Source organism: Mesocricetus auratus, unplaced genomic scaffold (genome assembly GCF_017639785.1).
Source record: "Mesocricetus auratus isolate SY011 unplaced genomic scaffold, BCM_Maur_2.0 Super-Scaffold_100020, whole genome shotgun sequence".
NCBI lineage: Eukaryota > Metazoa > Chordata > Mammalia > Rodentia > Cricetidae > Mesocricetus > Mesocricetus auratus.
The window spans coordinates 339,736-361,758 of record NW_024429201.1 but is presented as its reverse complement, the minus strand read 5'-3'; the positions used below and the strand labels follow the sequence as shown (position 1 = coordinate 361,758).

Sequence of the window (22,023 nt, the reverse complement as noted above, 5' to 3'; positions counted from 1 at the left end):
GCTCCTTTCACTGACCTTCAATTGGCCAGAGAACCTCTCACTCCGCTCCCGTTGGCTCTCGCCGTCTCTCGCCGTCCCGCCATTGGCGGGGATGTTCTCGGGCCACCCTACGTCACCGTCTCACCCCACTTCCCCGGTCCTCCGACTTTGTCCCCGCCCCTTCCCCCGCCCTTCCAGCCGCGAGGGAAAGCCCTAGCGAGTCACCGCCTCTCCTTTCCTTCCCATTGGCAGAAAGCGGATTGAGGGGCGGGAGCCGCCGAGCGAGTCTGAGCGCTACGATTGGCTGCGGGAGCCGCTGTCCCGCCCCCTGCCGCCTCCCGGCGGTGCCGGAGTCGGGTGGGTCGGCGGCTATAAAGCTGCTGAGGGCGGGAGGCACAGTGCACTGTCCTCCGTGGATTGCTCCTTTCTACGCCCGGGGTCCGGTCGCGCTTGGGTGAGTGTCCCGCGCGGGGCGGGACAGCCGCCTGCCGAGGCACCGCGGGCGGCGTACGCGGGGAGGAGGCGGTGTCCTTGACTAGGCCGGAAGGCACGGCGCTCCGGTCAGGGTGAAAGCGTGGACCCGGTCCCGGAGGACCGGGCGCCGGGAGTGGGCTTGTGCGGGCGCTCGCGGGCCGGGGAGCCGGTCCCGCTGCGGGGCCGAGAAAGGGACCCGGGCTCCGCTGCTATGGGCAGGCGGGGCGCCGAGAGAAGGCAAAGGGCGTTGGGGGGCTCGGTGTTCTGCTGATGACATAGTCAGAAGTCGGAGTCGCCTCTGAGGTAGCTGTGACCACCGAAGTGGGGGCGTCACCAGGGGATGAGAAGGGAGCTGGGCTGTCAGAGTTGCTCCGGTTATTGGTGGACCCCAGAGGGATGGGGAAGCTCAGGCTCAGATGGAGGCTAGTAGGTTGGCAGGGGGTGTGTCCCGCCTCCACAGACGGCGTTGATGAGAGGAAGTGGGGAGTGTTACTTTTCCCCAGTTCAGGTGCAAGAAATCACAACTGTGATTTAGACCTAGCCAAGGACTGATGCTCTGGACACCTTTGGTATGTAGCTTGCTTAAAATCATTAGTGAGCTCGAGTCCCCTCTTCCCTCCCACCTTTCTTTCTCCTCCCCCACCTCCTGTTAATATATCCAAACGACCTCCTCTTAATAGTAACCACAGCCTTAAGTGTTATAAGATGCCATGGCCCAACGCCCACAGAACCTATCAGACAGATAGACTTTGGGTTAAGTCAAGGAAATTTCAAAGCCAAGTGTAAGGGAATCTTGAAAACGTGACCGTCTTTGATCACTGGTAGAGAAAGAATTGCTTTGCAACATTCTGGAGGAGGGAACCGGGGAGTAGGTGGCAGGAGGTTGTCCTTCTTGCCAAGCTTGCCCCTGTGGCCTTGGCCTCGGGCCATCTCTGGCTGCCTTCAACCACCCACCTAAGCTGCAACCCCTCCCTCCTGCTGAGAGTGAGATGGCTCCCTGGTTCTGATGGCTGCTAACATTTGCTGTAATTTAGGGATGAATCATGAGGAGCATTGGCATGCTAACCAACACACCAGTTAGAGATTTTTTTCCCCTCCAAGCTGTGTTTTAAATGTTTACTGTACGGATTCCATTAGGTTGGAGAAAGCCTGAATGAAAGTGGTTCTTTGTCTCCTGAGACTTCTAAATAGTTTATGGTCTTCGATTAGGCTTGGAGATGGAGAGCAAAGATAGATAGCCTGTCTCCTGAAAAGGAGAGACTACGTTTTCTTTGTGTCTAACCTTGAGGGTATTTCTCTCCTAAATTAGCAAATTTTCCCTTTGGTTCAATGCTAGTATCTTCAGCTATTCCAGTTCTCAGAAGGCTTGACTGACACTGGGGAAGAGGGAGGAGAAAGATTTATGTTAGAAGTCATTGAAGTCTGAGCCTTGCTTTTAATTTTTGTTTTTCACAAATATCCCTCCTGATTGCTCATACATATAAACTGATGGACTTATTTTTGAGGATTTTTTTAAATCTGAGATTTTAGATACATTGTTTTCAGGAGAAATGCAAAAATCCAAGACAATGATGGAATATAGGTTTTCTGGGTCTTCTAGAATGATTTAATGCCTGGCTGGACCTTTCATTATCCACTAGAACTGGAGGTGTGCTTGAAGGAGGTGATGAACCCTGTATCAGAATCTACAGTTTTACATTTATATAAGATAGACAGGTTAAACGTGATAGTTTCATTTAGAAAGGGAATATAACCTCACCACTCGATTTGGGCCTTAGAAAGCCTTGTATTAGACAGCTGTGTCCCTTTTGGATTACAAAGGTTGAGAAATGCCAGGCAGTGATGGCACACTTTTAAATCCAGCTCTCGAGAGACAGAGGCAGGCTGTCTGTGAGTTCGAGCCCAGCCTGACCAGAGCGAGTTCCAGGACAGCCTCCAAAACTACACAGAGAAACCCTGTCTCAACACTCCCACCAAAAAAAAAGTAGAAACATGTTACCTAATTAATGGCTTCATGCTACTAGTCTTAATCTGCTCAGCCTAAAGCTTGGCACTTGTTGATGTTCTTTTAATGTCTGTTAACTGAGTAGTAAAGAGAAAGTGGGAGCCTGGCGGTGGGGCACGCCTTTAATCCCAACACTCAGTAGGCAGAGACAGGCAGATATCTGTGAGTTCTAAGCCAGCCTGATCTACAGAGTGAGTTCCAGGACAGGCTCCAAAGCAATGCAGAGAAACCCTGTCTCGAAAAAAAGAAAGTGGGCTCCTGAAGCTCACTCTGTAAGTGTTGTGGGCATGTGCTGGTTCGTGTGGTAATGAGTGGAAGTAGGCAAATGTCCTTTTCTGGTTCTGTTTGGTTCCTTACTTTGTTCAGATCTGGGAATGGTTCAAAACCCACCCTTTGCAGTAGCGGTAGAGAGCCAACTTCTTTAAACTCCTAGACACTGTATGGCTTTGCTTATCTCAGAAGTGATAGCAAAAGCTTACTGGTGGTAGGTATTCAGGTAGTTGAATCTAAAAAAATAAAAGTAAAAGTCCTAGAATTGTTATAACTTCAAATTCAGCCAATCTTTAAGGGCCCTTTTCTCTACCAGTGGTCAAAAGAATCAAATAAACTTGGCATGGTACATACCTTTAAATTTAGTACTTGGTGAGACAGATCCAAGATAACTTATGTCTCTGTAAGTTCAAGGCCAGCCTAATCCACATACTGAATTACAGGACAGCTAGGCTACATAGAGAGACCCTATCTCAAGAAACAAAGACTCCTCACAACTCTTATTTCAGATTATGCAGACTTGAGTGTGAATGCTGCATCTGTATAGGAATACAGATCCTTGATTAGAATTCTGTACTTTATCTAGGAAAGTTTTCTAGAAAAGATAACTTAGAAGAGAGACTTAGAATAGAGGCACCCATCCCCCACCCCATGTGATGTTTCAGCAAGTGGAGCACTTGCCTCCAAGTGCTAATGGCCTGAGTTCAGTCCCCAGGACATGGAGGTAGAAGGAAAGAAGCCATCATGGCAGATTGTCCCCCCAAAACACACACACAAAGTAAATATGAGTAAAATCTCTGACTGGTGGACGAGGAGTCTGGAAGAGATGGGACTGTGTGTGTGTGTGTGTGTGTGTGTGTGTGTGTGTGTGTGTGTGGTTTGTTTGGAGATCTATATGCAAATGTATAGGAGAGGGTAAAGACTTGAACATTTTTTGCTTAGATGCTCCTAAAGAAAGATGAATGTTCTGAATAGCCTGCTTTTCTGTCCAGTAACAATGTAAGAGGACAGCAAATAGCTGCTTACAGTTAGTCAGGTACCAGTGTGTTCTCTGTCCGAGTACTTGTTTGAATCAAGGCTGGGGATGGGGAGTGAGCTAAAAGGAGAAATCCTGTTGAGTAAATGGAGCAAGTCTTGGCCAGTTAGTAAATGCAATTAGTCTTGGCCAAATTCAGAATGCACGTATTGTGATTGTGAGTCTCCTAGCCTTTGTTGTTGTGAGTGTGGCTGCTTGCGGTTCTTTAAGTGCTTCTCATCCCTGTTGATTCCTCTTACTGTTTGCTCTGCAGAGGTGTTTTTAGTCTGACCTCCTTTAGACTTTGGCACTGTGAATCCTTTATCAGAGATACTTGGGGCTTGGAAGTAAGTGCTGCATGTTTTGAAACATTGCCATACTTATGTGTGTTTATGCACGAGTGTGTATGCGTGTGTGGAAGGAAGGAAGGGAGGAGACTGATTTTTGTAGATACTATGTTTCACATACACTTTACATGTAAAATCTGAAGAATACAGTATTTGTAGTGTTGCATATGTTTTGACTGACTGACCTGTCATATGAGTTCAGGTGACTTTTCTATACACAGCATCATGTCAGCATTAAAAAATTGTAGACTTTGGTGCACTGGGGTTTCAAGTTTTCCTGATTAAAGACACAGAGCCACACCCTCCCAGCAATTGTAGAATAGAAGGGAAAGCTTAAGCTTCTCTGATAGGTTCTTTTCCCAGACGCCACTTTGCCCCTTTCTCTCTTTAAGGGATCATCTGGACTGTCGTCCGTAATTAGCACCGCAGCCCTCTCTGACTGTTTCTTCTTGGCATTAATGTGCTCAGGTTCCCCTTTCGTGTCTTTCTCCGCCCTTCACCCACTCTTCCTCCCCAGTTTAATCAGAATAGAAAGAGGACTGAGGGTGGGGTCAGTGTTTGACTAGCATAAGGGAGGCCCTAGCTTGATCCTGGCACTGCAAAAATCAACATGTAGAAAAGGTGTATAGTAACATTTCAGGGGAATTGCCTTTGATACAGATTACAGTCATAGCTAATAATACAGTCAAGAAGTTAATAAGTTACTGTGCCTCAACATGGGGAAGGAGAGGGATTTTCTGCCCTACTGAGAAATGGTCTTAATTTACAGAGAACACTGCATTATTTGAGACAATAAAGAATAAAAGATAAGCTATTTTCTGAAAGTGTATGTATAATCCTGCAGTCAAAGCCCCCCTTCCCCCAGGAGTGTAGTAATCTCTTTTCTTACAAATTCAAGGTTTACTTATTCTGGGGCTACAGATGTAACAGTTCACTGTTTTAGAGCATTTCTCTGGTGAGGGAGTATTGGTGCCTGACCTTCCCACGCTTCCTTTTCTCAGAGTGAGCTGGGAAAGTGGGGAGGGGCTTTATTTTACAGATGAGGAAATTGAGATTCAAGGAGGCACAAACTATTGCTAAAACTCCTTAGTGCAAAGTAGACCGTGTCTCTCCCAGCATCATAGTTGGTAGTCTGGTGGTGTGGTGTTGGTTTCTCAGCAGAGCAGAACCTGCTGCCTTAAGGACTAATCAAGGGCAAGTGTTCCATAAACTCGGAAGTACCCTAAGCATGGTTGAATTGATCTTTGTATAGTGTAATTAGATAAGGAAAGCCTTGTTTTAACTCTTTGAATTGAAGTCTTTGTTTTGTGTGGTGCTTTGACTTTAAAAGAAGCTCTCATTTGAAACTCCTAGTGCCTGAAGGTGGAGACAGTGACCGAGCTGGAGACTGCAGTTCTGTGTCCTTCACACAGGTACGGATGGCGATGGCGCCAGTCATGTCTTAAGGAAGGTGTTTTCTCTGATGGGAGGGGTGTAATTTCTGACCTAGAGCTAATGACAGTTTGCATGTGCCACATAATCTTTTCTTTTCCTTCCCAACTCCTTTCTTCTACTATGTCACCTGGCTGGAACTTGCCATGTTAAGACCAGGCTGAAAACTTGAAGATGTGTTTGTTTCCCCCTCCCAAGTGCTAGGATTTAAGGCATGTACCACCATTCCTTAAGCCATGTATTCCTAAAAATATTTTTAGGAGTATATGTTACCTTTAAAATTTAGTAAATGTGAGCCGGGCAGTGGTGGCACATGCCTTTAATCCCAGCACTCGCGTATCTCTGTGAGTTCGAGGCCGGGCTGGACCGATAGCCTCCAAAACAATACAGAGAAACCCTGTCTCGTAAAAACCAAAAAAAAAAAAATTAGTAAATTTGTGGTAATATATCATATATGATTTATTAAAGCTTGTCTGAGGATTCAGAAAGCAAAGCCAGCCTCAAACTATAGAGATCAGGCTGTGGTGGTACACACCTTTAACCCAGGACTTAGGAAAAAGGCAGATGGATCTTGGAGTCCAAGACCACCTTGGGCTACTGGAAAGTAAATCAGAGCTCAGGCCTTTAATCCCAGGATTTGAGGGGTATAAAAGGTAGAGGCATTCAGTCAGAGTTAGTCCCTAGCCACGTTGAGGAGAGCATAGCAGTCTGAGTGAACCTGAGGAGCAGTGAAGTTGGGAGCAGTTTGAGGATCGCCCCTTTGGTCTTAACTGAGGTAGAGGTTACAGTTAATGGCTGGCTGCTTTGCTTTTCTGATCTTCAGCTTAAAGCTTGAACCCCAATATTGGTCTCAGGGTCTTTTATTTATCATGTTACATAAATGCTACAAATTCTTCTGGAGACTTTCTAATTTTGTATTTAAACGTTAGTGTCTACTTGTCACATGAAAAATATAGGAATAAAATATAGCCATATTACTTAATCTGAAATAACCACAGATAGGCATGGCTGCCAACAGTGCTTTTATTCACTTATTTTCCATTTGTTAGTTTGAAGCAGGATCTTATTTGGTAACTCTGCCTCAGTTTTCCTGCCTCAGCCTTCCAGATGCTGAGGTTTCAGTAGTTTGACAGCACACTCTGCACCGACAGTGCTTTTTAAATTATAGTTGGAAAAGGGACATCTTGGGGATCTGGGAGAGTCCTTAAGGTTATTTAAGACTAGACAGCAGTTGCAGTGTTTAGAGCAGCTATTGTAGTGCCACACATTCTCGTGAGAAGATGCTGACCATAAACAATAAAGGGAAGGCTTGAGAATTTGCAGTAGCCAAAAACTGTCAGGCACATTTGGTGTAGGACAGAGCAGGGTGTGGCACTGGAAAGCTCAGCTAGGAGACTCATAATAGCCCAAGGTACCAAAGCCTGTCCCTGAGCCATGGGAGATTGGGTCAGGACTGCCTAGTCAGTACTAGCATCCTCTGCTTCCGTCTTCTTCTTACTTTCTCTCCTTTACTGTCCACAGTAAAGGGTAGGAGGAGTGGGCTTCTTACACCCTAGCAAAAGGTCTAGCAAGTAGTAACAAGATTTCTTGCTGCCTTTGTAAAGACATGTACTTCTTTTGTCCTCAAGGGGTGTGGTCTCTAGAGAGCGGAGGACCTTTTTCCTGAAGGTGCTGGCTGTCAGAAGACTCTCAGTTTACTAGAGTTTTGTGGTAGGCATGTACCTTTTGCCTCCTTTTTAAATAAAGTTGAGATTGCAAGGAAAAAATCTTTGTATTTTATAAATATAGAATCTTCATTGTGCTATTCAGTTTTTTATTGCAAGTTGAATACTGTGAAAGATAATCTACCTTATTACCAAAAATTTAAGCTATATGAGAGAATGTTTTTAACTGTTAGATTTTCAAAATCCTATTTAGAAAAATGTTTTATAAATAGTGAATTAACCAAAGTAACTCATTCTCACAGGATAAGGAGCTAAAATACTATAATTCAAATGTTTCTGACCTTTAGCTAAGTTTTGGTTATTTGATTATCCTTTCCCACCATCAGTTTATATCTGGTCTATTGCAACATTTTAGAGGAAACCCAATAGTAGCATTTAGACTGGAAGTAGTATCAATTTTCTGTTCTTGTAAATGTCACCAAGTGATGGCCTCATTTTCTTTGCTGTGTCGTACTCATCATATTCTTTAGCTGGGTGTTGCTTGGTTGGTATCCCCCGACCTGCCTTTTAGAGCTGTTGTAATTCAAATTGGATATCTGTTTACCGAGAACAACTGAAAACATCTCAACTACTAGTCTCCAAGAATGAATACTATTGACCAAGTTAGACAGTGTGTGTGTGTGTGTGTGTGTGTGTGTGTACATATATGTATAAATCAAAGTTGTTAATTTGATGCCCTGTGGGCTAACCTACACTTTTGTGAAGGGTGATTTGGTATTTATCAGCAATATATTCTCAAATCTGCACTAAATGTACTAGTGGGAAAGTACATTACAACATTTGGAGATTAAGTATTTGTTCATTTTATTTCCAAATGCATTTGAGCCAGTGGGCAAAGGCAGGGGGAAAGTCTCGCTGTTTTCATCATGTTGCAAGCAGTTTGAAGAGCTGAAAAGAACCTGAGGGAAAGAAGGCTGGTGAGGGGGTCACTCAGAAGGGAGTCTGTAGACTGGGCACTTACATACTGTCATAATGTATGAACTGGTTTGGTTTCCTTCTCTGTTTTCTTTGAGGTTCTGGAGGTTGAATTCAGGGCTCCTGTATTTTGGTCTTTTTGTCTTAATGCTAATTGTTGTACTTTTAGCTGCGGGTTATGGGCTTAATTTAGAATCTGTGCCTAGTAAAGGACAATTCTTTTATGTCTTTTGTAGTAGTGCCAAGTGAAGACCATAGGCATACAAGTGCCCCTTATCTCGTTCCTTTTGATTTGAGATAGAAAAGGAGCTGAAGATTTAGGAAGTAGGAAGTAGGGGACTTGTTCATCTTGCTGGACAGTGGTGGTCCATACCTTTAAACCTAGCACTTAGGGGGCAGAGGCAGGCAAATCACTGTTAAATTTGAGGCCAGCTTGGTCTACAGAGCGAGTTCCAGGACAGCCAGGGCTACACAGAGAAACCTTGTCTCGAAAACTTCTTTAAAAAGGATTTCTTTCTTCTTTACCCTTTCTTACTGAGCTATCACTAGAATGAACCCCTTGTAATGTAATGTAATATATGCTGCTGTATCTAACTGCTGCTGGCACTGTTTTTTATGTAATGAGCACTGAGCCAGCATCAGTAATTTAGGCTTAAAGGATATAATTGGCAAATTGTTGTATTTAATTGTTGTTTTCCCATTGAGGAGTACATACACTTTGCTTGGAAAAATGAAATGTATAAGTCTAAGACATGAAGAGATTGAAAGGCATTTGGACTTAGTTGAGGTCATTGGGTCTATTAATCTGCCTGGATACCATCACAAATTAGTGCCATAATCTGGAGGGATTCAAGAACAGAATTTTTGTTTTCAATATTTTCAAGTACAGCTCTAGGTACATGGTCACTTCTTTAAGGCTCTTCTGTGGATTGGATATGGCTACCTTCTTGTCCTAGCCCTTCCTGGCAGAGACAGAATGTGTGCATGTAGACTTGAGCCACTTCTCTGGTGTCTTCCTGTAAGGGTGCTAATCTCAACTAGAGAGATGGTTCAGGCAGTAAAGGCTAGGCTTACAATCAGAAATAATGGGGCACAATTCTATCATGAGGTCCCTGTCCTCATGACTGTACCTCCCAAGGATCATCTCTCTAAATGTCCTACAAGTTAAAAAACAAATTGATTGCCAGTGTTTCCATAATTAAAGCTTGACATTTTATTTATTTGGAAATAGGATCTCACTCTGTTGCCCAAGCTGTTCTTGAACTCCTGGGCTCAAGTGATCCTTCTATGTTAGCAGTCTAGGTGCTAGGTTCATGTTGCCATTGCAAGATCTGCAATTTCTGAATTTTTTTTAATATCAAGAGTTGTAATTTCCTGTGGAATCCCCTCTGTGCCACAAAGAATATTTATGATACAGCATCCTTTGAAGAATTGCAATGGTGCTGTCCTTTTGGTTTCCATTGGAACCTCTGATAGTATCATATCATAATTTAGAAATTCATTTCCCCCAGCCTACATGCCAGGGGTAAAGAGTATGTTCCAGAAAATTGTTTTGGGGAGTTATAAATAAATAAACAAACAAATGCTGGGCAGATACAAATGGTTCTTTATGAGTTGAAGCCAGCCTGGTCTATATGGTCAGTTCCAGGCCAGCTAAGGCTACATTTAGTGAGCTGTTGTTTTACAAGAAAAGTGGGGGAGGGAGGAGAGAGAGAGAGAGAGAGAGAGAGAGAGAGAGAGAATGAGTAATCTTTAACCTGGGATGGTGGCTATGCTTGCCTATAATCCCAGCACTTGAGAGACTGAAACAGAAGGATCACCTTGAATTTCCAATCAGTTTAGGTTAAAAAGTAAGATCCTATCAAAATAAAATGAAAACCTTTAACTTAGATGGCACATGCTTATTTATTAGGTTGTTTGGTTTGGTTTGTAGAGACAGGGTTTCTCTGTGTAATAGCTCTGGCGTCCTGGAACTCAATATGTAGACCAGGCTGGCCTTGAACTCACAAAGATCTGCCTGCCTCTGCCTCTGCCTCCCGAATGCTGGGATTAAAGGTATGTGCCACCATGTCCAGCTATTCTAATATATCCATGACTTTATGACTTTTATGCTATAAAGATGTTGCATACTGCTCTGCTCTGTAATCAAGACAACTTTGAAACTGTAGTTGTCACAACCCTGAATCTGATTGTTCCCTCTCCCACCCTTATCTGTTCTTGAAGCTGGGGGAGGTGGGCACCTGGCTGGACTTGGTACGTTTGTTCTTTCAATGGATGAGCACCCGGGGTCCTTCCCAGTGAATGTTTCAGCCACAAAGCAATTTCATTCCACTGTTTCCATCTCAAAATAAAATGAAACTTATATTGGAAAAAAAAGATGTTTCATATTCTTTTTGGTTTTTACGAGACAGGGTTTCTCTGTATTGTTTCGGAGGCTATTGGTCCAGCCCGGCAGCCCGGCCTCGAACTCACAGAGATCCGCCTGCCTCTGCCTCCCGAGTGCTGGGATTAAAGGCGTGCCCCACCACCGCCCGGCAGATGTTTCATATTCTAAGGACCAAACTTTTCTGCTTTTGATATCCCTACAAGATTTCAGTAATTAACTCACTGTGGCAATGACCTATAATCTTATGTTAATCTATAATGTCAATGTTATAATCTTACTCTATGTTAATATTAGAACAGTTTTCAGAGTGGCAGAGGACAAGTGGTGTGGATTTGACTTTTCATTTTTAGTGTCAGATTAGCATTAAGGTTGTCAAATTCTGTAGAAGATAGCAAATTGGTTTGACCAGGTAACTAGCGAACTACATGTTTAGACAGATGGGGAACTAAAGTTCCATCTCTTGAGCAGTGTTGCTAGGTTATTACATACCTAACATGGGAACTGCTTGTAGGAGTGTGGTCTCATGGGGTTTGAAGAATGACTTTTGCCCTTTGTCCCCTCAGCCCAGCCAGTAGATTTTTAACCACATCCTGTATCAACAAGGCCCCCCCCACATCAGTTGGAAACATCCAGATTAATTTTTCATTTGCTGCTGAATAAACCTTTTAAAGACATTGATGACTAGTCCCAGGGCAGACAACAGTAATCTGTTGTTTTGGCAAGTAAAATCTAGACAATGACTGATTTGTTTATACTTGAGAGTGGTCAGGAATAAATATTCTCTTTGACTGTCATTTATATACTTTCAAAAAGATTTTGTTTGTTGTTGTTGTTGTTGTGTGTCTGTTTGGGTTTATGTGCAGCACGGGAGTGTAGGACCCCGTGAAGGCCGGAGGGCAGAGATCCGCTGGAACTGGGACTGCTGGAGGTTGTGAGCCACCTGCCATGGGTGCTAGCATGAAACCCAGGTCCTCTGGAAGAGCAGTGAATGCTCTTAGCAGCTAAGCCGTCTCTCCAGCCCCTGTCAGTCATACGTCTAAATCATTATTTTATTTCATAGTTATTTATTATAACAGAAAAAGACTTGTGGAAGGTTGCTCACCTGTAAGTAAGTGCGTGTGTGTGTGTGTGTGTGTGTGTGTGTGTGTGTGTGTGTGTGTGTCTATGGTTCTAGGGATTGAACCAAGACTCTTGTACATGTTAGTTAGGCAAGTGCTCTGCCACCAAGCTATATCCCAGACTTTAAACCATGTTTTAAATCTTAAGGTACCCAGTTTTGAGTAAAGTGGAAGTATTTCTAAAAAGGTTATAATTCAAACTAACAAATAGTATTCCTTTCATGAAGTCGCTGCTTTACATAGTTATCACTGACTGCCCCCAATGCAATGTACTAAAATTAGAGAAACTGCAGTAATCCAGGTGACTTTTGAGTTCTCACCATCTGCTTTGCAGCCTTGAACATGAAAAGTCAGCAACTTAAATCTAAAACCAGGTTTCTGTTTTTTCATTGTACAGCTCTTTCACCATGCCCGGGTCACTTCCCTTGAATACAGAAGCTTGCTGGCCAAAAGATGTGGGAATCGTTGCCCTTGAGATATACTTTCCTTCTCAATATGTTGACCAAGCTGAGTTGGAAAAATATGATGGTGTAGATGCTGGAAAGTATACCATTGGCCTGGGCCAGGCTAGGATGGGCTTCTGCACAGATCGAGAAGATATCAACTCTCTTTGCCTGACTGTGGTTCAGAATCTGATGGAGAGAAATAGCCTGTCCTATGACTGCATTGGGCGGCTAGAAGTCGGAACAGAGACAATCATCGACAAATCAAAATCAGTGAAGTCTAATTTGATGCAGCTGTTTGAGGAGTCTGGGAATACAGATATAGAAGGAATAGATACAACTAATGCATGCTATGGAGGCACAGCTGCAGTCTTCAATGCTGTGAACTGGATTGAATCCAGCTCTTGGGATGGTATGTTCCATGCCTGCATTCTGAAACAGAAACCAAAGCAAACAGACAAACAGCAAACATGCTTGCGAGCATGCGTGCATGCACACTCGCAAATAGCCCTTCTCGAGGATATATAGATCTGATGCCTCTTCTGCTTGGTACCAGGGATGGAACCCAGGGCCTCTAACAATGAGTAGTATCCCCACTCCTCCAGTGACTGTTTAGTCAATGCTGTGTGTTAGCTGGCACACCTGTAATAGTTCACATAATTCAGAAAGATGACTGACTTTCAGTTTATGTGAATTGTTTATTTAGAAACAATAATAGGAAAAATGACCTGGTAAAAATGTAGACAGACTGCATTTTTTTTCTTTTACTAATATGTGGAAAGCATATTCTGGGGAAAATAGAAGTTTTGAGTTCTCATGCCTGATTTTGTAGTTTTGATCACTTTGCATTGCATTTTTCAGGACGGTATGCTCTGGTGGTTGCAGGAGATATTGCTATCTATGCCACAGGAAATGCTAGACCTACAGGTGGAGTTGGAGCTGTGGCTCTGCTAATTGGGCCAAATGCACCTTTAATTTTTGACCGAGGTGAGTATTTGAGAAGACATTTGTTATTTGTGGTGCTGCACTTGAACCTTGGGCCTTGTGTGTGGTAGGCAAGAATTCTCCATCTGACTTTATTCCAAGCATTTGTTTTTAAATCTGAGTCACTAGTTGTTGCCATGCTCTTCAGGCTGGTCTGGAGCTCTTCCTGCAGCCCAGGTAGACCTGCAACTTTGATCCCTCTCATTCTTGCTTCTAAAAACCTGGGGATTACACAGGTATATAGACCTACGCACACAGGTCTATGCTAGCAGATCTACCTCATTTATTTATGTTTACTTATTTTAGTAACACAGTGTTCTGAGAAATTTGAAGATAGTAGTAGAAGCTACCACTTACGGAATGTTTACTGGCTGCCAGGTGCCTTGTGTGAATCGCTCTATCTTTGTAAGTTTTGTCCAAAAGGTGGAGTTGTCCTCCTTTTACAAAGAAATGAAATGGGCTCAGGTAGAGTTGAAGAACTAGAGTAGTAACATGCCCACAGTCATTGATAAGTTCGTTTAATCTCAGGACAGCAGCAGCATTTCCTAGTTAGATTCACTTGGGAAACTTGCAGGAATCTTGGGACTGCCTGTGGTATTCTAGGTTTTATGTAATTATTGGTTTCACCTTGCACTTCATATATTGAAATCTATGGGTTGCTTGGTGGAGGAGAGCCGTTATATAAGGCCGTGTGTTACTAAAATGCAAACAGTCGGGTGAAGCAGGAATGTATCAACATCTTCTGTTTTGGTTGTAACAGGGCTTCGTGGGACACACATGCAACATGCCTATGACTTTTACAAGCCTGACATGCTCTCTGAATACCCTATAGTAGATGGGAAACTCTCCATACAGTGCTACCTCAGTGCATTGGACCGCTGCTATTCTGTCTACCGCAAGAAGATCCGTGCCCAGTGGCAGAAAGGTGGACTTTCCTCCAACCCACTTTCTTGTACTAGATTCTGGTATCCACAGGGCAGTGTAGTAGTGAGCTGGGTGGCTGCAATGAGAAACTCCTTTGTGAACAACCTTCATTGATACCTTTTACTGCTTCTTTATGTACTAAAAGTCGCTTTCCCACAGTCTCTGGGAATGTGTAGTTTATATAAAGCCATGAGTATTTCTGCCGAGCTATTCCTAAAATTTAAGTTGATTTATCAATTATATTACAAAAGTAATTTGAACTTTGTTAATTTGTTGAAAAAGTATTTAAATAAGTTTTAGTTTTCAGCTATTTTTCAAAGGCAACTATTTAAAAAGTTACTTTTTTCTTATTACAGTTTGTCTTTTTAGAGATGAAGGAGATGGTTAAAAATAATATTCAAGACAACTATTAAGAAATATAGTAGCCACAAACAAGAAGCATTGTAGTACATAAAGCAGTATGTTTTATAGTTAAATATGTAACAGTACACGCTATGTGTACTATACTTGACAGTGTATTTTAAATATCATTGTGTAACTAGTGTTTCTTGAGACACTCTGGTTTTAAACTGGGCTTAGCCTCAGGATCCTCCTACATCAGGCTTAGCAGTGTGTTTTTAAAAGTGATAATTTAACCTATTGATCAGAATTCCACAGTATATGTATATATTCTGGACAGAAGCAGAAGTGCTGTGAAATTACCTATGCTGCAAATGAATGAAATTTGCCATTTTTTCTTTAAAAAAAGAAAGAAAGAAAAATGAAAAGCTGATATAACTGATCTGCTAATAGGTTATGACTGTTATATTTAGTCACGCATAGCTGAGTGTATTGTCTAAATACACATTCTTTTTCTTATTTTGGGGGGGTTTATTGTTGGTTTTATTTTGTTTTGTTTTGTTTTTTGAGACAGGATTTCTCTGTGGCTTTGGAAGCTGTCCTGGAACTACTCTTGTAGACCAGGCTGGTCTTGAACTCACAGAGATCCACCTGCCTCTGCTGCTCCCCTCCCCCCCCCTCCCCCCCCAGTGCTGGGATTAAAGGCATGCGCCACCAACCCCTGGCTTAAATACACATTCTAAACTATTGAGATTTCATAAGACAGGGTTTGGTGTTTATGGGGCAAGTTGCTCTTCTGTTACCATCCCTCTGCTCTTTCTGTGTAGTACATAAACTTGCCTCAGTTCTTACAGTTAGTAAGAAAATGATGACAGAAGCATCCCAGCCTCTTCTGAAGGCAAGCTGGCTTCGGTCGAGTTCATCATTTCCTTTATCTTCTGTTACAGAGGGAAATGATAAAGATTTTACTCTGAATGATTTTGGCTTCATGATCTTCCACTCACCATATTGTAAACTGGTGCAGAAATCTCTAGCTCGGATGTTCCTGAATGACTTTCTAAATGATCAGAACAGAGATAAAAACAGCATCTACAGTGGCCTGGAGGCCTTTGGGTAAGAAAGCGGCCATGTGCTTTTTTTTTTAGTGTTTATTTGTTTAGACCTGAAAAATAGAGTCAAAAAGATGTTAGAAGTATTCTACTCTAACTGGGCAGTGGTGGCAGCATGCCATTAATGCTAGGTTACATAGAGAAACAAAAACAAAATGAGATTATGTAATATGTTATCAATGAAACAACAGCTCTATAGAAGTGGTAGCTGGCTTAGGTATACAGATACAGTTGTTGCCTCTTAAGCGTTTCTGACTTTGTTTTTAGCTTTAGTCCCATTTTAGCACAGGACCAGGCTCACAGATACCCTAGTGCTTACTACAGCTACACTAATTTTCCTTCCTCTAGTCCCCATGCCCTGGGGCATCCTGATGTCTGCCAGTATTGATCTTTCTTTTAATATACTTTTTCAGGGATGTTAAATTAGAAGATACTTACTTTGACAGAGATGTGGAAAAGGCGTTTATGAAGGCTAGTTCTGAGCTCTTTAACCAGAAAACAAAGGCATCTTTGCTCGTATCAAATCAGAATGGAAATATGTACACGTCTTCTGTATACGGTTCCCTTGCTTCTGTTCTGGCACAGTAAGTTTAAATTGCGGCTCCCTGGTTCCCCTTTTCTAAATGACATCTAATCTTCAGGTCTGGTAGGCTGCTCTCTACTGATTTGAGGAACATACAGGTTAAGGCTGCAGTTCTTCCCTGAGTATTTGTTAATTGTGGATTTTCCTGGCTTTGTTGCCATAGTTTTATTATTCTTTACCTACAGTTGAACCACAAGTCCTTAATGACAAGAATCTATGTGTGGCTCAATGATTTTACTAAGCCCTATCATTTCCTGAAAGATAAGGCTTTGTTCTGAGTATGCACTATGATACTAAAACCTCAAATCAGATTCCTTAGTGCAGTATTCAAACTACTAGATCTTCAGGAACGTTCAATTAAGCAGGGAATGGTGGCATACACCTGTAATTCCAACACAAAGGAGACTGAGGCAGGAAGATAGCTCAAGTCCAGCATGTGTAGATGGGCCATGTGTCAAAAGAAAACAAACAAAGCTTCAAGTTAGACCTTTCGTTCAGCTCTGGACTGCTTCTGTGACCCCTGATAAGATGAAGTTTGTATCTGTTAAGTTTGCCCTTTTTCCCTTACACAGGTACTCACCTCAACAGTTGGCAGGGAAGAGGATCGGAGTATTCTCTTATGGGTCTGGCTTGGCTGCCACTCTGTATTCCCTTAAAGTCACACAAGATGCCACACCAGGTAAGTGCTGGGTCCTGCGACCAGAGCACATTGCCAACCCGCTGTGGTGAGTGAGGTGGCTTCTGCAGCCTTCTCAGATGAGCACGTTAGTCCCTGGTTGGTGGTTCTGTTCTCAGTTCCATACCTTCCTTCTACACAGATTGATGCACTACCCTGCAAATCCGCCTAAATAGCTAATACAAGACATTTTTCCCTGTGGTTTTGACTGTATTGAAACAAACATTTGTGCTTTCCTTGAGAAAGAAGAAACAAAAATATTGAAGAAAAACTTAGGAAAACTTGGCATCATTATTCTGAGGATTGGTTATTAAGAAGTTATAGTTCCAAATCCCACGTGTTCTTTAACTTGTGGGCTGGCTAATACTAAGTAAGTCTAGTTGGAGGTGGCAGGAAGTTGTGTCAAGAAGATACCATCTATATTTTAGCTAAACAATAGCCAGTAGTTTTTAGGAGACAAGAAGTTATTTGCATTTGACAACATTTTATTGAGTCATGCTATTCTCTATCTTCTAATGTTAAATTTCTCTTTTAGGATCTGCTCTTGACAAAGTGACAGCAAGTTTATGTGATCTTAAATCAAGGCTTGACTCAAGAACATGTGTGGCGCCAGATGTCTTTGCTGAAAACATGAAGCTCAGGGAGGACACACATCACTTAGGTAAACTACTGTGTTAGAGACCTGTCATGTGAAACATAGTACATAAGGCTGTGTGTAGTACTAATGTGATGTCAGTAAAAACCAGAGAGAAATAGGAAAATTCTCTGTTTAGTTGTTGCCAGATGGGTCATATCATTAGTAATTTTTGTATCCTGCTTTCCCTACAGCCAACTACATTCCCCAGTGTTCAATAGATTCACTCTTTGAAGGCACGTGGTACCTAGTTAGAGTGGATGAAAAGCACAGAAGAACTTACGCTCGGCGCCCCTCCACTAATGACCACAATTTGGGTGACGGAGTGGGACTTGTGCATTCAAACACAGCAACAGAGGTCAGTAACTCTCATTGTGTTGGTCCTCTTCTATGGTGGGATATGGGATGTTTTCACTACCACATGTCTGGGTTTTGGGACCATAACAGATATAGCAAATCAGAGAAATGTCAGTAGAGTGATTCAGAGCAAGGGCTCCAGGCCCAGGCCAACTGTACCATTTCCAGCTGTGAAGGCACGTGGTAAATACCAGCTTTACTAAATCCTAGGACTGATAGGAAGTGTGGTTTAGAGAGAAGCTCATTTGTGTCTTTATGGGCTGGTGAGCAATATGGAGGAGGATGAGGATGCTGGGCCCTCATATTTCCCTGATAGCTTTTCAGAAGTGATAGCTGTGATTTGAATTTTCTGTTATGTGTAAGGCACTTTGCTTACATTTCCATTTATAATCCTCACAAATCGTATACTAGCCTCTCTGAGGGTTACAAATGGTACTAACTCCAAAGTGAGGCCCCAAAATGTCTAAACACTCAGGATCATAGACATAAGTGGCAAAGCCAGGTTCGAACCAAGAACTTAGACTTTGGAATTACTAATTTTCTTCTGGTGAATGTATAATCTTGCTGTAAAGCCAAGTAGGTGGCACACGGAGATAGTAGCTAAGTTGTGAGTAAGATGTTATAACAAGCGAAGTCTTGGGAGGTCCTCCTCTCTCCATGTCAATAATTGCAGTCTTCTCATTGTAACGTCTAGATTGGGTACTTAGCATTCTTCTTGGGAAGATTTGTAGAATCTGTGTCAGCATCAGCCTCTCTGAATTTGCCCTTTATTAGATTCTCTGTAGGTACTTTAATTAGCTCTGTATTTCTTACTGAAGAAAATTGTAAAAGCCAACAAGTGTTCTCTTTTTGTTTTAGCATATTCCAAGTCCTGCTAAGAAAGTGCCAAGACTCCCTGCCACCGCAGCAGAATCGGAATCAGCAGTCATTAGTAACGGGGAACACTAAGAGCTTTGTGGGGTGTAAGGCTTCACAGTAGCCTGGGGCTGGGGTGGGGTGTGGAAACAGTTAGAGGATTGTCTGGGGACAATTTTTAAAGATTACATGTTGCTTAAAATGTAATGTAACTGAATGTAACTGACACAGAGCCTAGAAAACTATTGTGTTCTTGGAAAAGTCTTTGCTGAACTTGCTAACACGCTTCCTGTTGTGGTCTGACCAATGGTGAATGTGCTGCAATGATGTTAAAGGGCTCTGGAAACTTTATACCTCTCTGGGCGCCTGTATGCATGCGGTTTAGTTTTCAAACATGGCATGAACTGAGTGCTTCTGTCGACAACGAGCGGAGGTACTAGAATCCAATTTTAAAAATTGGTTTGTTTCTTTTTTTATGTGTAAGAATTTTGTACTTTAACAAATAAAAGAGTACCTGTAGCTTTTGAAAAACTTCTAGGTTGGGGATTGTGGAATTTAAATGTCACGCACAAACTCTGCTTGAAAATGGCAATGCAAATACTGTCTTTTTTGAAGATTTGTAAATCCTGAAGAGAGACGAGGGTACGGTTCTAGGATCTGGAGGAACTGTCGGTGAGAAAGGTTAGCCGTGATCATGTGAGCAGAAAGATGGTTCACCTGGGCGCTGTGGACGCCGTTGGGGAACTGGTTCCAGCCGGTTCACGGTGACTAGCTCTGCAACACTCAGACGCTGGTGTGAGGAAGCTTGCTGCCATCCCTGGCACCCTCCTTGCAAGGCTAAAATGTCATGTTGGAAGGATGGGGCAGGGCATTATTAGGTTACAGTGTTACAAATCTAGTTCACAGCTTAAATCCACCAGACACTTTTTTTCTTTGTGGTTTGTGTATTTTTGTGTTTTGTTTTTGTATCTGTTCAGTAAAAATAAAAAAGAAATATAATGCCCACATTTTCACATAGTGAAAATTTCATAGTATGCCAAGCCAAAAGGAATATTCATTTCAAGATCTAGAAGTAGAATTCATAACATTTTTCCCCTTGATTTTCACTTTTAAAACAAGAACTACCACATGAGATGAGTAAGAAAATTCATTAGGAGTTCTCAAGGTGGTTTTGGTGCTGAACAATGACATGACCCTCACAGACTGTAAAATAGAGATAGTTGGAACTAATGTACAGAACTAAAATTTTTTAACTTTATTTGCTGTTCCATTCTGTGAAGTTTCAGTTATCTAAACTAAACATATAAATGTGTAAAAGTTTCAGATTGCAAGGTAATATGTAATGTAGCATTTGTAAGATATTCTTGTCAATATTAACCAATAGGATTTTGATTTGTACAGTTTTAATTGGTTAAAATGGTTTCATTTTAACATCCACTGCTATAGAAGAATAATGTAAGTTCAGATTTAAAGAATGGTGGGGAAATGGTGCATGTAATTCTTTTGCAAGTATTGAGAGTTCTGTATGTTTTGAAATGAGTAATTTAATGTTCTGGTGCCAAGAAGTGGATCTTATCAGAGTCCATTGCCAGCAGTGGGCAAGCCTGGCAATCCTGGCACGGGGCGTTAACCATATACCTTACTAATAGCAAGGTGAATAACTTTGAAATAAAGTTTTAGACAAATATTTCAGATATGTGAGTGTTCTTTTCTGAGCCAGCAATTTGGGCATAGAGTCAGCAAATAGATAATTTTAAATATGAGCCTTCAGTTCGTCACTCAGTCTTCAGACATTTCTAAACATAAACACACTCTGCTTATGCCAGAAATAAGATGTAGCCCATTTGTGGTCCTGTCGCCCCTTTTAGGAGTCTACACAATTGGATACATGGGAGATTACTTTCTAGTTTGGAATAGCTCATGATTTTGGATCTAGATTCAGTACATATTAATAATGTGTTTTAGCTGGGCATCGGTAGCACATGCCTTTAATCCCAGCACTTGGGAGGCAGAGGCAGGTGGATCTACAGAGCGAGTTCCAGGTCAGTCTCCAAAACAATACAGAGAAACCCTGTCTCCAAAAACCCTCCAAAAACAAAAACAAAAAAAAACAACAACAACAACAACAAAATTGCTTTATTTTCTGGGCAGGTTTCAGCACTCTGTTTAGAGACCAGTGTTCTTTTGGATTACTTTTCTTACATATTCTAGGATTCTAAGAAATATACCTTTCCTGTGTCCTATGGGGAATCTGCTTGTTTTTTAGGGGAGGGGTTGTTTTTTGTTTTTCCTGGATTTTTAATTTTATAAACATTCGAGTTTGGCCTTCACACTAGATGTGAAAACAGTTACTTGTGATCCTTCCTGTGACCTGATTGAAAGTCTCATCTTTTGATTGCCACTTAGTCTTCTGAGAACAGAGACAGAAGTTGATATAGCAAAGGTTATAGGAGGATCTTTCATTTTAAATTACATTATTTTGGTTTTCTGTGAGACAGTGTCTCATGTAAGCTAGATTTGAACTCCTGATTCCCCTGCCCCCACCTCCTAAGTGCTGGGATTACAGGCATGTGCTACCATGCCCAGCAGAAACCAGTTGATCTTAATGTCAGAGTGAATTTTCTTCAGACTTTTGAAGAGCTGCTGTAAGTTAAAGGGTCCTCTTTGTTTTTTGTTTTGTTTTGTCTTTAATTGGTTGCAGGAAGAGGTAGCTGACCTGAGATTCATTGTGCAAAATGATTTCTTTTAAGGCAATAATTTGATGTAGAGGATTACAATCCGAGTTTTATTCCTAAAGTAGGATGCAAATTCATTGATCAGGAACAAGCACTCTTCACCAGCATTGAGGCTTATAGATTCCTGTAGCATCTTGTCCCCACATACCTTTCCATGAGAAATAAGAGGCTGGCTAGAATCTCCCAGGCAAAGGGATTGTTGCAACACTGACAACATGAATGTAGTGTTGGCAAGCAGGGTTATGGAAACATGTGACATGTAGGATCAGCCGTCACTGCTAAGACTTGTCATCTGGAGGTGTAGGAGGAAGACAAAGCATTGGATCCTGTGGTTACCTGAACAAGATGGGGACCCAAGATAAAGACTGAGTTTGGCCGGCTTTTAACTATCTACTTAGGAAGCCTGGGAAACAACAAAACGATAGTCCCAAGTCAGTCAACCAGCCATTAAAGACATACTAAAAGTCTTTAAAAGAAGGTATAAGGGCAACCTCATCTCTTGCTACAGAAGGAAACTACAGCATCTGTGATTGGAGAATCCTGAGTAGTCACTGTTCTCCTTTAGGAAAGTTAGGGTTTGATAGGAAGACAAAGAGGCCTTCAAGTAAAGTTAGCACATTGGGTAAGGGTGGAAAGGTTGCAAAACAGGTTTCCTGTGGAGGACAAAGACAGCTTCTTGTCCAGAGTCACTGCTAGGACAGTTATCTGTGTAATGACATT

The 22,023-nt window shown here is 42.1% G+C and overlaps 1 protein-coding gene across 2 annotated transcripts; it reads left to right on the top strand.

Annotated features, from left to right (window-relative positions):
• The first annotated feature begins 304 nt into the window (after nt 1-304).
• On the top strand, nt 305-20,255 carry Hmgcs1 (3-hydroxy-3-methylglutaryl-CoA synthase 1). 2 transcript variants are annotated; one of them, XM_005082786.4, is made up of 11 exons: nt 305-433; nt 5,444-5,502; nt 12,062-12,519; nt 12,969-13,094; nt 13,852-14,016; nt 15,302-15,467; nt 15,877-16,047; nt 16,619-16,725; nt 17,258-17,383; nt 17,551-17,714; nt 18,572-20,255. In XM_005082786.4, exons 3-11 carry the CDS (start codon nt 12,072-12,074, stop codon nt 18,659-18,661), a joined length of 1,563 nt encoding a protein of 520 aa, XP_005082843.1. In that variant the 5' UTR covers nt 305-433; nt 5,444-5,502; nt 12,062-12,071; the 3' UTR covers nt 18,662-20,255. The 2 variants fall into 2 exon arrangements, with proteins under 2 accessions (XP_005082843.1, XP_012978033.1); XM_013122579.3 differs by lacking the exon at nt 5,444-5,502 and having other exon boundaries at nt 307-433.
• The last annotated feature ends 1,768 nt before the right edge of the window (nt 20,256-22,023 follow it).